The 14,486-nt window shown below is 35.6% G+C and overlaps 1 protein-coding gene across 1 annotated transcript; it reads left to right on the top strand.

Moving 5' to 3' along the window:
- The first annotated feature begins 4,504 nt into the window (after nt 1–4,504).
- Nucleotides 4,505–13,764, top strand: LOC306851652 (multidrug and toxin extrusion protein 1-like). The gene is made up of 17 exons (XM_079388059.1): nt 4,505–4,653; nt 5,317–5,418; nt 5,528–5,596; nt 5,692–5,840; nt 6,028–6,070; nt 6,304–6,348; nt 6,423–6,520; nt 6,604–6,701; nt 6,821–6,934; nt 11,229–11,296; nt 11,371–11,479; nt 11,632–11,707; nt 12,138–12,207; nt 12,422–12,554; nt 12,889–12,983; nt 13,089–13,131; nt 13,229–13,764. The coding sequence occupies exons 1-17, from the start codon at nt 4,546–4,548 to the stop codon at nt 13,441–13,443; spliced, it is 1,635 nt and encodes a 544-aa protein (XP_079244185.1). The 5' UTR covers nt 4,505–4,545; the 3' UTR covers nt 13,444–13,764.
- The last annotated feature ends 722 nt before the right edge of the window (nt 13,765–14,486 follow it).

Below are 14,486 nucleotides of genomic sequence, written 5' to 3'. Positions count from 1 at the left end.
TGCAACAACTGATTTTCTTTTGTTTTATATGAGTGTGTTTTGTTTTGGGACATCAAACTATTGTAATCTCTCTAAACAGAGTTCATATATGCAACTTTAATACTATGTATACATCTATGTTTTTATAATTCCCATCTGTACCTAGATCATCAAAATGACTTGAATATTTCTAAAATGAAAATACTGCACAATTGGAAAGAGTTTGACCTTAACGCACACGCAGGGATGGCCTTTCAGAGTTTAATGCACATTACCAGTGTGATGTGTGAGTTCATTGATACACTGTATCTCATTTTGTTTGATTGAATACTGCAATACTTACTGAAACATTATTTTGCAATTTTGGAGAAATTATAAAAGTAAAAAATAATAATTCTGTTTATAAAAAATAAAACACTTATAGGGCATGTGAGTGGAATATGTGCTGAAACTGCTGTTCTGTTATGTTAAAGAGATAAAACTGAATAAAACTTCATAAATCTTTCCCTGCATTATGCTTATTATTATGGATGAAATCCTAAATGACACTTTGTATATTTATACAAAGAATGGTTTTCATAACATCTCAGAGGCCTAATGTTAAATTTAGCGTCAATAAATTATATTATACTGGTATATGAAGATGTAGAAAAACTGACAGCTGTTTTAAAATAAGTATAATTATGCAATTTAAACTTTGTACACCAAGTACACTAAAACTTCAACTTTCATTAAGTTCATAAAGTTTCATTACTTTCAAAGTGATTCCGCCAGTACAAATTAAATGTGAAGCAAAAACTATTTGGGGAAACAACATGGCACAGAATCAATGACAGTGTACTATAAACACTGAGTCCGATAAAATAGCTCAGCTGACTTTCTCTCATGCGAGCAGAACCAGAAATGCCCTTTGTCACTTAAAAATAAAATGCCAGTCTGTAATATAAAAACAAAGCAAGCGGATTTTCCCCAAAGTGCAAAGTCAAATCCTTAGTGTTTCAACTTGCCTGGAGCACAATAAAAGTAGTTTTCCACATGAAGGATCAATACAAGAACTAAAACTCTGAGATTGACAATTCAATATATTTTTTCTTCTTAACTTTCCTTCCAGAAAATATGGTTATGGTTCCCGTTTGGATATTTTAGAAACTAAATAATAACATTCTAGGAATTTCTTTTTTTTTTTTTTGGAATCAGACTATAGTAATCTCTCTATGTTGTTGTCATTTAACAGAGTTTACAGTTGGTGAATGTGCATGCTTCTTCAATTCTCCAATCAGTGCTCACTGTACCCAGTTGGTTATTTAGGGATCTAAATAACAACATTCTAGGAATGTTTTCTGTAGGTTTTAGTAACAAGTCAATGTTAGGCTGGTTTTGACTGTGACTCTCAATGAAAATATCTAAGGTTAAGCTAAATCCTAAGGGGAGACAGCACTGCACCACTGCAAATCCACCTGATGATTTCATAAACCTGCCAAGGTCAGAAGCACTGGATTAATGATAGTTCACGGTCTTGTGGAGACAAAAGACTAGACTTCACGACCATGTGTTTATAGTCTCCAGTCAGCGGCCACACAGCAACCCCATAGTGCATAGTAATCCTCAATTGCTAAGGTATGACCAGGTTAAAACCTCATGATAATTTCTTGCAATTGTTGCAATAGCTACACAGGAATGTTGCGATTTTGGTTAGGTTTAGATCACATGCATGATGCCAAATGGGCAGCAGTAAGAGGGAAGTGTGCCAAAGAAAGAAATGCTTCTTAAAAATACACAGTCAGACACAAATTAAAATCATTGGCCTGAAACAAAGCGATAAAAATGAATTACAGAAAAAAGTCCTCAAAAAGGTCTGCCATTCACCACAGAATGCCTGTTTTCTATTTAAGAAATTAAATTGTTATAGGCCTAACAAGTAAGCAGCTAACAAGCGGTTGGGTGTGCAGTGACACTGTGATTACTATGATCTTGGATCTTTGAGGGAAGGAACAGATATAATTACAGTGCCTTTTTCTGCTTTTCGGCAACTTCAACACCCACTCATTATCCATCTGAACCAAAAGCGCATATAGCCTACCTCAGCCTCCAATTTGGCTGTATACATATGAGAGCCCAAAAAATTAGTAAGAAGAAAATTCATCTCTGCTTGGAAGTTATTCTTGAGTAAGACCTTTTGTTGAACTAAGTGAATATGGTTAACTCTTTCTGAAAAATAATATGGTGGCTAAAAGGATAATTAATTTACATTTAGCCTGTATTAGTGTGACAAAGTATATACTGTGGTGGAGACTGGGTCACAAAGGAAGGTTACCAAAAAGGCCAATATACTAGCATCTATAAGGTTTTGAGGGGAAAAATCTAATTTTCTATAGCACAGCTTTTGTAGATCTTCTTGAATTAAAAAAATTAAAGATATATATATATATATATATATATATATACAGTGGTGTGAAAAAGTGTTGGCCCCCTTCCTGATTTTTGATTTTTTTTGCATGGTTGTCACACTTTAATGTTTCAGATCATCAAACAAATTTAAATATTAATCAAAGATAACACAAGTAAACACAACATGCAGTTTTTAAATGAAGGGTTTTTTTTATGAAGGGATCCACAACAGAATCCAAACCCACATGGCCCTGTGTGAAAAAGTGTTTTTCAATCCGCTGCTGAGCAAAAAGAACATAAAGGCTCGTCTCAGTTTTGCCAGAAAACATCTTGATGATCCCCAAGACTTCTGGGAAAATACTCTGTGGACTGACGAGACAAAAGTTTAACTTTTTGGAAGGTGTGTGTCCCATTACATCTGGCGTAAAAGTAATACAGCATTTCAGAAAAAGAACATCATACCAACAGTAAAATATGGTGGTGGTAGTGTGATGGTCTGGGGCTGTTTTGCTGCTTCAGGACCTGGAAGACTTGCTGTGATAAATGGAACCATGAATTCAGCTGTCTACCAAAAAATCCTGAAGGACAATGTCCGGCCATCTGTTCGTGACCTCAAGCTGAAGTGAACTTGGGTTCTGAAGCAGGACAATGATCCAAAACACACCAGCAAATCCACCTCTGAATGGCTGAAGAAAAACAAAATGAAGACTTTGGAGTGGCCTAGTCAAAGTCCTGACCTGAATCCTATTGAGATGCTGTGGCATGACCTTAAAAAGGTGGTTCATGCTCGAAAACCCTCCAATGTGGCTGAATTACAACAATTCTGCCAAGATGAGTGGGCCAAAATTGCTTGATTGCAGTTGTTGCTGCTAAGGGTGGCCCGACCAGTTATTAGGTTTAGGGGGCAAGCACTTTTTCACACAGGGCCATGTGGGTTTGGATTTTGTTTTCCCTTCATAATAAAAAACTTCATTCAAAAACTGCATGTTGTGTTTACTTGTGTTATCTTTCATTAATTTTAAAATTTGTTTGATTATCTGAAACATTAAAGTGTGACAAACATGCAAAAAAAAAAAAAAAAAAAAAAATCAGGAAGGGGGCCAACACTTTTTCACACCACTATATTTATGTATAGGCTATTTGTTGTTGTTAGCTCTGTCCTAAACCCTTACATTTGTTTAATTTTATTGTTTAATTAATTGTTTTGTTTCATAAATGTTTTACAGCTTAAATGACTGTAATAAAACTAAAATAAGCTCTAAATAGTATAATAACCTGTTTAATTGCAGCCTCCATTGTGACAACATCCACTGCTAAGATCATAACTGTTTTTTGTTTGTTTGTTTTTTCCTGAGCAGTAGTGGAATTGGGCCTAGTATCCTTTTTCGTAGTCAATACCTACATATAATCAAGGTATGTGCTTATATAGAACATGCATAAATCAACCCTGTGAAATATTGACAGGAACAAAAATCCAAAATTCAAACTCTTAGAATTTTACAACAAATAACGCCACCAGTTGGCGACATTAGGAACTGTAGCAGCAGTAGTAATGTCCATGAGCAGTGTTTGACTGAACAAAGCAACCGATTAGAAATATCAAATGTTAGTTTTGCCATTATAAGGATAGTGTTCAAGATTGCATGGGATTCAATACTTTACTGGATATTGAAGGATACAGCAAGCAAATGCTTCTGGCAAACATCTGAGGGACACATTTGCTATTATATTACAAGCTCTTATAATAGTACATTTATTTAGACTGGGGTGCACATTGAGACGTGTACACGATGTGAGCTCTGCCACAAACCCCTCAAACTACCTCTAAATGTTCTGTTGGCGTGTGTGGCTATGCAGTGAACAGACTGCTCTATGTGTGTTTCGGTATTAAACCTTACGATACGCATTAATCTGGGCGATAAACAAATAATAAAACCACTAGTTCAAGAAACATAGTACCGATGTTATTATGGGATCTATCTTCTCACCTGTCGCCAAACAAGTATCCATTAATATTTCAAGATCGATCCGCCCACCTGACGTCAGCTGGATTGGACTTGGACCACCAAAAGAAAGTAAACTGTCGAAATTTATATCCAGAACTACAAAGATAAGAACAGCTTTCTAAAGACACGTATATCTCTAGGCTATATCTGATATATCAAACCATTTGTCAGGATGAACGAGCCAGAAAACACATCCAGATGTCAAGGGTGCTTGAGAAGTTTTTTACCTGTGCACTTTACAAGAGAAATTGTAAACTTATGCTCTCTAGCTCTGCCTGTGGTAAGTACACTACTACGTCCTCGTCTGATTATTTTAAATTTAAGTCACATTTAACTTTATGGTTTAATTTTATGTTAGTACGGTTCTAAGCATTATTTTTTAACCAGTATTTGTACAGTAGGTCTACATTAGTTTATCATCCATAAAGGTGTAGTGTGTCTTCTTGGGCCCTGTTTAGTTATGCCAGAGGTGTCCAATCCATCAATCAGAGTTTAGTTCCCTAATACACACCTGAACCAGCTAAGCAAGATGTTCAAGATTATTAGAAACTTCCTGATGGGAGACACGAAGCTTTCCACTTTCCAGTTCAAGTAAAAAGGCTTCGTAAAAGATTCACACGCTGGTGACGCCTGCTGGTCAAAACATTTTTATTTTATTTTATCCAGTATTTTTCTCTGGTATGAGAATGTCTGCTTTCTACTACCTGCAACCAATTACAAAATAGCAAATAAATGGAAAACTGCTTTCTTTGAAAACCAATTGCCATCATGATTGTTTCAAGCCAGCAATAGCAGTGTAATAGTACTGTTTTGGTGGAAAAAATCTTTATATAAAACAATCTTTTAATTGAGCTAGCATCACAGAAATGGCTTGCTGCTAAACCTTATTATTCACCGACCATGTCACCCATGTGATCCATGTCTCTGTGTTTTCTTCTCATAGTGTTTGGCCTATCTTTTCGACTATTTAATAATTTTTGTAAGCACTGTGTTCTGTGGGCACCTGGGAAATGTAGAGCTTGATGGTGTGACTCTTGCCACAGCTGTGAGTTTTATATATTTATCTCCTCTTTAACTGATATGTGTAATGTAATTTTAAATATATTTAAAAAAAATAAACGATTAATGAGAGTTCACTGTGTTTTCACCAACAGGTCATCAGTGTTATGGGTATTGGTGTTGGTTATGGCTTGTCCGCAGCATGTGACACACTTATTTCTCAGGTAGAGTTCTCTAGGTTTTCCTGTTCATTCACATATAAACAAACATAACCATTTTTGTTTAGGTTTTTTTTACATTGTTACGCTGTCTTTTGCAGGCTTTTGGGGCTGGTAACTTGCATCTAGTTGGTGTTATAACTCAGAAAGCAATTTTAATTCTGCTGCTCGCTTGTTTGCCATGCTGTGCCTTCCTTATCAATACAGAGTCAATATTACTGCTTGTAGGGCAAAGCCCAGAGGTTGCCAGGTGAGCGCTATTCAAGATTGTAATTAGCAGATCAGCATATACTGACCCTGAAATAAAGCAAAAATCTATGCAATAACATCCTTCAATAATAATAGCTTTATGGAACATATTCATGTGCTCAACAGGAATTTGTTATTAAAGATGAAACAGGCTACAGCATAACCTCAGAACTGTTATTCTGTTTCAGAGTATCTCAGCTGTATGTGAACATTTTTTTGCCTAGTCTTCCGGTATGTACTTCCATTATCCAGAAAAGCGATCCCCACTTCAATGTTACACACACTTTTATTTTGTCACGTCTCAAATGTACTAAATGCTTAAAAGAAAACCTTCTCCTTTTTGGTCTAATGGTTGTTATTTCATAGACCTGGTGACTAAAATATGATTTTTCATGACCAAGTACATCATTTAATGTATTTGGGGTTCTCAGTGTAGAAAAATAACACCGTTATTTTTGTCTCAGGCTACTTTTGTGTTCATTATTGAAGCAAAATATCTACAGAATCAGGTATGAGAAAGACATTAAAATGTAAAGCTCTGTGAAAGCATGAATGTGAAACTTAATGAAATCTCTCATTACAGGGAATTATTTGGCCTCTGGTTGTTACAGGAGTAGTGGCAAATGTCCTAAATGCTTTAATCAACTATATCTTCCTCTTTGTCCTGGACATGGGTGTTCCGTGAGTTTCCATAATATTTGCTGTTAAACGACGCCACAGAAAGTAGCAAAAGAACTTACCGACCATGTGTATTTCATCTGCAGTGGATCAGCAGCTGCTAATACAATCTCACAGTACAGCTTGGCGATCATATTGTTTATCTACATCCGATGCACGGGTCTTCATAAGGATACTTGGCCTGGTAAGTTGATGAGAAATCTGTTATTATATGACCTCTCTCCATGTGTGTGTTTGCAACAGTCACTGCAAGCTGATCCAGTTGACAGAGACAATATAAAGCATTTCTGTATTGCTGTATAGGTTGGTCAATGGACTGTTTGCAGGAGTGGGACTCATTTATCCATCTGGCCATTCCAAGCATGCTCATGATGTGTGCAGAGTGGTGGACTTATGAGATTGGAGGATTGCTGTCAGGTTAGAGTGCACACTTATCAAACTGCTTATACAACGTTTTTAGAGCATGTCTAGTCATTTGTTTAGTATTATTAGAGTTGATATTGGAATTGAATAGACCACAACTCACAGGATGTTGAATTGGAATGACAGAAAGAAGTTACATTTTTTAATTAGCTCACAAAACATAAATACACTATTAATTTTGAGCAATTATGACTTTAATACGTTTTATTGCATTTTTTATGACTTTGTGGTAAATTTCTGGAAAATTAAGTGTTCTATAATATATATAAACTATATAATTTAAAACCTAACATAAAAATGACAGAAATAAAATACTTTTCAAATATGTAAATATATGTTAGCACTGATAGGCTTGTGGGCCGCGCGTCGACATACAGAGCTACGGGCAGTTCACTTCCTGTCAGTTCTGATCTGTCCTATTGCAATAAAAGGCAAAATGCAAAAGTCTTTAAAAAATATATATGAAAATTTATTTTCTTTGATTATTAGTATTTTAAAAATGTTTCTGATAATATGATGGTTAATTGTATGATAACATAAAATTAGTGCTGTCAAACGATTAATCGCATCCAAAATAAATGTTTTTGTTTACATTATATATGTGTACTGTGTATATTAATTATGTATATATAAATACACACACACACATACAATATATATTTTGAAAATATTTACGTTTATACATTTATATATTCATATCCTTATATTTTATATTATATATAAATGTATTTAATATATAAACAACATATTTTTCTTAAATATATACATGCATGTGTTTGTATTTATATATACATAATAAATATACACATTATACACACATATATTATGTAAACGAAAACTTTGATTTTGGATGCGATTAATCGTGAATAATCATTTGACAGCAACTATATAAAATTGATATAACATAAAATGTATTTTTAACACTACTCTTACAGCAAACTAATTTATGTATGAATGTGATTTAAATGAATAAAAACCGAATCACTCCAAGGCACTTGGGACCCGTTTCAATAAGGAGGTTCAACCAACTCGGAGTTTAAACTTGAACTCTGAGTCGACTTACTCTGAGATGGGAAACTCTGAGTTTTCGGTTACAGAACAGGGGCACGTTCAGGGTCACACCGGTGCCCAACGTTTTGCTCCGGTTTCCGGGTTGAACGACATGCTTCCTGTAAATGGTGTGCAACGGGGTTTGAGATACATTTTCTCTTGTTTGGGGGGTGGGGGGGGGGGTCAAAAAAGTAATTATTAATTCTTAATAACTGTCTATAACTTAATAACTGCTATAACATCAGAGGTGAAAACTGTAAATTATTGAACTAATATTCATTTTAATGACAAAAAAAAGAAGGAAAAAGACAGAAAAAGAAACAAGAACGTGGCAGCAGCTAAAAATGAAGTATAAAAACACAATTCAATCCAGGTAAAGCTTTAAACATGAAAAGTTCATGGGTGTGGGCTAAATGACTTTACATTTGACATTAAATATCATTCAATGTCTATTTCAATGCGCTGCAGCTTTTTCCTCATAGTCTAAAGCCCCTTTCACACAGAGATTCCGGAAAATACACGGGTAATGTGTTCCGGCAATTGTTCCCGGGTCGTTAATTTGCTGCATTCACACTGCCAGTGATTTTCCGGAATCTGTGCGCGCGTTCCAAGTATAGGTCTCTGCAGCAAAGTAATGGGAGTTACCAGATCGGGGCGTTTTTAGACCATGTGTCCTGATTGGCTGACGTCATAGTGATGGTAGGTTTAGGGGTGGGGTTAGGTAAGGGGGATCATTTTGTTTGTATGATTGAGAAACTCCCAGCAGTTTGAAAACACCCACAAATTCAGAAACGCCCTCTTTTACTCTGCAGAGACCTCAATCTCGCGCGTTCACACACAACCCGTAAATGTTCCGGAATGACACGTGACGTCATCCTGTGACGTATATAACGCGGGACTGAACCCGGCAATGTTACTAGGGCTGTAGCCGAAATCGCCCCCTATACCCTCATTCACTATTCCCTACATTAGTCCACTCATATAGTTCACTTGAAGGAGTGAATGAAAACGAGTGAGTGAATTCGGACACTAAGTGCACCGGAAGGACTGCCGCTTTTGCATAGTTTGCTTCCTGTTAAATAATAATTTGATACGGGCAGCTCCAATAGTAAGATTGAAGGATTTATCTAGAACTCAGTCACGGAAATTATGTATAAACCCTAATAGTCAATTTACAATTAATTTGTACCTATGTTGTATTACGCCGTGGACGAGTGCTTCTAAAATTAATGGATGGATGATTCAGCTGTGGGCGCCATCTTCTGGTGAGACGCAGGAATTCATTCGGCGCGCGACTCTCTCAAGTGCATTCTGGGGATTCTCTAGCCGTTGAGTGCTATGGTTGAGTGTACATCGCTTGTACACTCGTTTTTGCGGTGCATTGTGGGATTGAATGAATGCACTCGAGAATATCCACTATGGTTTCGAACACCACTTAAAATGGCTGTCCCCTCAAATAGTGCACTATTTGAGGGTATAGGGGGCGATTTCGGATACAGCCTAGGTCCCCAACCCGGGATTGGTCCCGGAATCAATCCCGGGTCGTGGTTGCGTTCACACAGAAGGCACTCTGGCAATTTTCCGGCAATGTTCCGGGAGCAACGTGCAGTGTGAAAGGGGCTTAACACTCTTTTCACATAATTAAATATTCTCTAATCCAACCTGTTACATTTCTTAATTAGAGTAATAAAATTAACTACTGACTGGACAGCAAGAAGGCAGAGGCCAGTGCACCAGAACCACTGACAGATGAAGAGGAGATGCTCAAGTATTGGAAGATTTCTAAAATCCAAAAGTAAAAAGAATAACTTTTGCTATTGTATTAGGAAATAAAGATGACCAAAAAATTGTATAATTAGTTTATTTAACAGCTGTGGTGGTGGTGGTTATGGCTCCATCTGGCATCCTTCCATTTCATACAGTAATCAGTTTCATGAGGTGCGATGGAGGGGATATGCTTGTCACCAATGCATCCAACCACACTGGAAATCCTGAAGGAAATTCTGATTATTTCGGGTTACTTCCACAGGTCACAGAAAGTTGTTATCAAGTGAACATCATTTATCAGATTAGCCTTATTTAAACTCATTGCTACACCACTGACCTACAGTCCTGTGAAAACTCCTCTTTGACGGATTTGTGCAGGAAAAAAAATCTCAGAAAGAGCGTGAGAGCGATGCACACTTTCCTTAAAATTTGCATACAGGACTTATAATGTGCTCTGCATCTCCGATGTTTTAAAGAAAACTAAATAAACACATGAATACGGTGTAAAACATTTTTTATAATAACATAAATAATAGGCTATAAGGTATTTAGTCTTGTTTCCATGAAGGGAAAAAAATATTTAAGTGATTTTTTATTTTATTTTCCAAATTATCTGGCAATGGGGTAAGAAATTAAAAAGAACCTATTCTTGTTTCCGTTTGCATTAAGATTTTTTTTCTTACCCTATGGAGAACAATTTTATATTTTAACAAAACTAAATATCTAGATCATTTTTCATCTATAGAAAATGCATCTTAACTTAAGAATTTTTTAACGTTTGTACTTGAAATAAGACAAAAATACTCAGTAAGAAAAGCTATTTTGCAGCATGAATGAATGAATGCGGTATTGAAATGTCACTTACACTTTAAAAATGGGGAGGAGACGGAAAGAAACTCTGGGTTTACCAAAGAAAACCTGCTCCCGACCAGGTTAGGTTCACAGAATAAGGTACCACTGACTCTGAGAATAAGTTACCTCTCTTTCAGAAACGGGTTTGACGTACCCTGCTTTCCCGGGTTTGACAAACCTCCCATTATGAAACAGAAAACCCAGAGTTTCCCTGATTTCGGGGTTAACATACTCAGAGTTTTTACTTAACCTCCTTTCTGAAACGGGCCCTTGAAATTATGGGTGACAACCATAATGAAGGCTTGTTAGCTACAGTGCGTCGGTGTACTTTTGTGTGTGTTATTTTTAATGTAAAGCCATGTGAATAAAGGCTTTTTACATTTTTAATATAATTTCTAGTGCCTTGGAGTGATTTGTGTTTTGATGAATTTAGAAATCGATTTATGGACTTTATACCGCAGCAGCAGTTTTTGCATATTTTTGATGTATGATTTAAATTTAATTCTACTTTCTGAAATTCAAAATTTAATTGAAATTTTGTATCCCTTTTAATTCAGATTTGACTCTAAATGAACCCTGTTCCTGACCTTTTTTTTTTTTCTTTTTTTTTTAATGGCAGGTCTGATAAGTGAAGTGGAGCTCGGAGCTCAGTCAGTTATGTATGGACTGGCAAATATTGCATATATGGTATATATTTATTAGTGTGAAAGTGTTTTATTTCAAGGTTGTATGAACACTTAAAGTCAGTGACCTGTGTTCAGCTCCCTATAGGGTTCAGTGTAGCTGGCAATGTGAGAGTGGGCAATGCCATGGGAGCAGGAGATGTTGCTCAAGCCAAGCTCTCTGCCAAACTCTCTATAATTTGTGCAGGTAATACTAAGAAAAAACAAAGATTTTAGATTTTGCTTACACAAATTACCTTATGCCTATATACAATCCTAGCTAGTACAGCTAATTATTTTAATACCATGCTAAAACTCTTATGAAAATGTGGAAAATATTTTATTGTATTTTATTTTCAGTCTCTGTTGCAGTGGTTTTGGCAACTGTCGTTGGTTCTTCAAGGAATGTAATTGCTTATATCTTCACAAATGACAAGTGAGTGTTCTTCCTTAGTTAAAAACATTTGCTTCTTAACTACTTTTCATAATTATCTCTGTATGTTTCTCCTAATATCACTAGTACTTGAGTGGCAATTCCAGAATGAACTTTGCTCATGTAGTACTTTAAATATGAAATTTATGTATTTAAGGCATTTCAAAATCAAGAGGTTTTAGATTAACATTAATACAAATACAAACAAAAAGTTAGTCATATATAGTATACATTTTTTAATTCGTAATCATATATTTTGCATCTATAAATAACATCAAATTAACTTGCTTTGAAAAAGAAATAAAATAATTTAAAGCCACAAAATTCAAAGCATCAAAGTCATAAAATATGTAAAAGTGTTACTTTGAAAACAGCATTTTGAGAAAAACAGGACTAATATTGGGGCAATGGTTTTCTTTCCTTCCACTCACAGAGACATCACAATGAGGGTTGCCAAGGTAATGGTCTTGTTTGCTCCTTTCCATCTTCTTGATGCCACAGCGGTAAGTCATTAGCAGAGTTGTGTTAGAGCACTCACAGCCCTCATTAGTGTTAATAACAATACTGACAACACCAACACAGTGATCAAGAAAGTTGAATTCAAACCTTAATTATACTGGATGTTATCCCTTATACTCAAACACATCTGAAACTACACTGCATTGGATCATCTGGGGAGAAAATATGAATGATTATTTCTTCCTTCAAACCAACCAGGCAGCAGGTGGCAGTATAGTGAAAGGTCTTGGCAAGCAGAAGATTGGGGCAGTCTGCAACCTTGTTGGATATTGTGCTGTTGGCATTCCTATTGGAATATCCCTGATGTTTGCGGCAAAATGGGGAATTTTTGGTAACGCATGAATGCAATTAAAATATAGATTTTTTTTAATCAATTACATATTAAAATGTATTATTAATTTTATTACTGTTAAATACAATGTATTATTATTAAGCTTATATATTATATGTAATTAATTATTTTTATCTTAATATTAATTGTGTGTATATAATAATAATAATAATAATACACAAACATAATAAATTATCTAAATCTAATATTTATAATTTATATTATATACATTAAAATATCATTTAAAACATTATATATTTATATATGTTTTTTTGTTTTTGTTTCACTCTGTCTTGCATTCTATTCATTCTATCCATTCTCTAATCTTCTCAAGGTCTGTGGACTGGGCTGTTAATTTCCGTCTTCCTTCAGTCAGTGTTCCTCATTGCACTTCTTTACAAACTGAACTGGAAGAAAGCCTCTGAAGAGGTGAGGAATATAGGATTTCCTTCCATTAAAAGTTGATTTAGTCCTTTTACAGTGCGCTTAAGTGACACTTTTCACTGATCTACTGATGAACTTTTCACTTTCCAGGCACAGATCAGGGCGGGTGCACTGACGAGAGGGACAGATGATGGTAATATGTTTGTTGTGACACTAACAACTCAAGAAGTCTGCCTCATTATGCCTCATTAAATTTTATTTTATGCTAATGAGGGTCATTTTCTTGACAGGTGCGCAAGAGGACGGTGGATATATTGATGGCTGTGATGCGAATAATGCTACAGATATGGATGGGCTAGTAAATGAGGAGACCGAAGTGCTAGTTGCTACAGTGAGGGTGCAGCTGCCATTGAGTGTGTTAGTGCTGCGCCGCGGTCTGGCTCTAGCAGCTATGCTAGCGCTCCTCGCTGCTGGACTTTCTGTTAAGTTCTTTCTAAAGAGATGATGTTATAACAGCTGAAGGACTGGTACTGGGGAAATGGTAGAGTGTCTTAAAGCAGACAGAGAGTCCAGCCAGTGCACGTCTTAGGCTGCCATCCAAAAGCAACCATTGCAACATGTCCATTATGTCCACTTTGTACTGTATCTGCACAGCATGTGAGGCTTGTCAGGCACAAAGCGGGGGCAGCTTTCTGGGACTTCAGACCATTATGTCCACGCACTGTTTAATTTTGTCATTTTATACTTACTCATTTTGTATTAATGTTTATATTTATTCATATAAATATATTTATTAATATGTCATTTACTCAAAAACAACCTGTACAATCCCAAATCCTACAATAAATCCAGCATATAAGGCTATTTTCTCATTCTCACATGCTCTCACATCTTTATCATTTCATGAATTTATATTAAAAAAGCAAATGTGTTGCCACAAACACAAATGACAAACATGAATATCAGGAACCTTTTTAAATTAATGTTATTTCATGGACTGGAAGCTGAAATGCACAAAAATCTACTTTTTGCACGCTGGTGTAATTGAAGCCACTGTGAAATTAACATTAAGTATCCTTTTTCATGAAATTATGCAGTTTTTATTATAAATGATTTATCAGTGCACATAATTTTTTATGCATATAATTCATGTGTACTCATAAAATTGATTTAAACATACAACCTGTCATTATGATCTCAGCAATTATCAAACAATAATGATCCAATCAATTCAAAGTGGACAAAATCAAGTCCCACTGTACTTTTTTTTTTTTGGTTCAAAAACGTTTAACTGTTGCAATATGAAAGAAAAGACTATCACAACTTTTGTCTCATGTCGACTGAGACCATGCCACATTGCAGTTATAACTTTCACATAGATGCCGTTGGATTTCACGCTGGACCAACATGCCAGGATCTGGGGATGTGCATTTTGTAGTACATTTTTGTATTTTATTTGTCCTTAGATGACCTGGCTCTGAATATATCTGATATAGAAAATTAACCCCATACACTCTCTATATAATGGGATAGTGATTTATTGACCCA

The sequence above is a fragment of the Barbus barbus genome (assembly GCF_936440315.1).
Source record: "Barbus barbus genome assembly, chromosome: 31".
Classification (NCBI taxonomy): domain Eukaryota; kingdom Metazoa; phylum Chordata; class Actinopteri; order Cypriniformes; family Cyprinidae; genus Barbus; species Barbus barbus.
This window is presented reverse-complemented; position numbering and strand designations above follow the sequence as displayed.

Bases quoted from the DNA above. Each gene is read 5' to 3' on its own strand.
- LOC306851652 (XM_079388059.1), top strand. From the start codon at position 4,546: ATGAACGAGCCAGAAAACACATCCAGATGTCAAGGGTGCTTGAGAAGT. The intron at 11,480-11,631 runs GTAATACTAAGA...TTTTATTTTCAG, and splicing joins ACTCTCTATAATTTGTGCAG to TCTCTGTTGCAGTGGTTTTG. The intron at 12,555-12,888 runs GTAACGCATGAA...AATCTTCTCAAG, and splicing joins GGCAAAATGGGGAATTTTTG to GTCTGTGGACTGGGCTGTTA.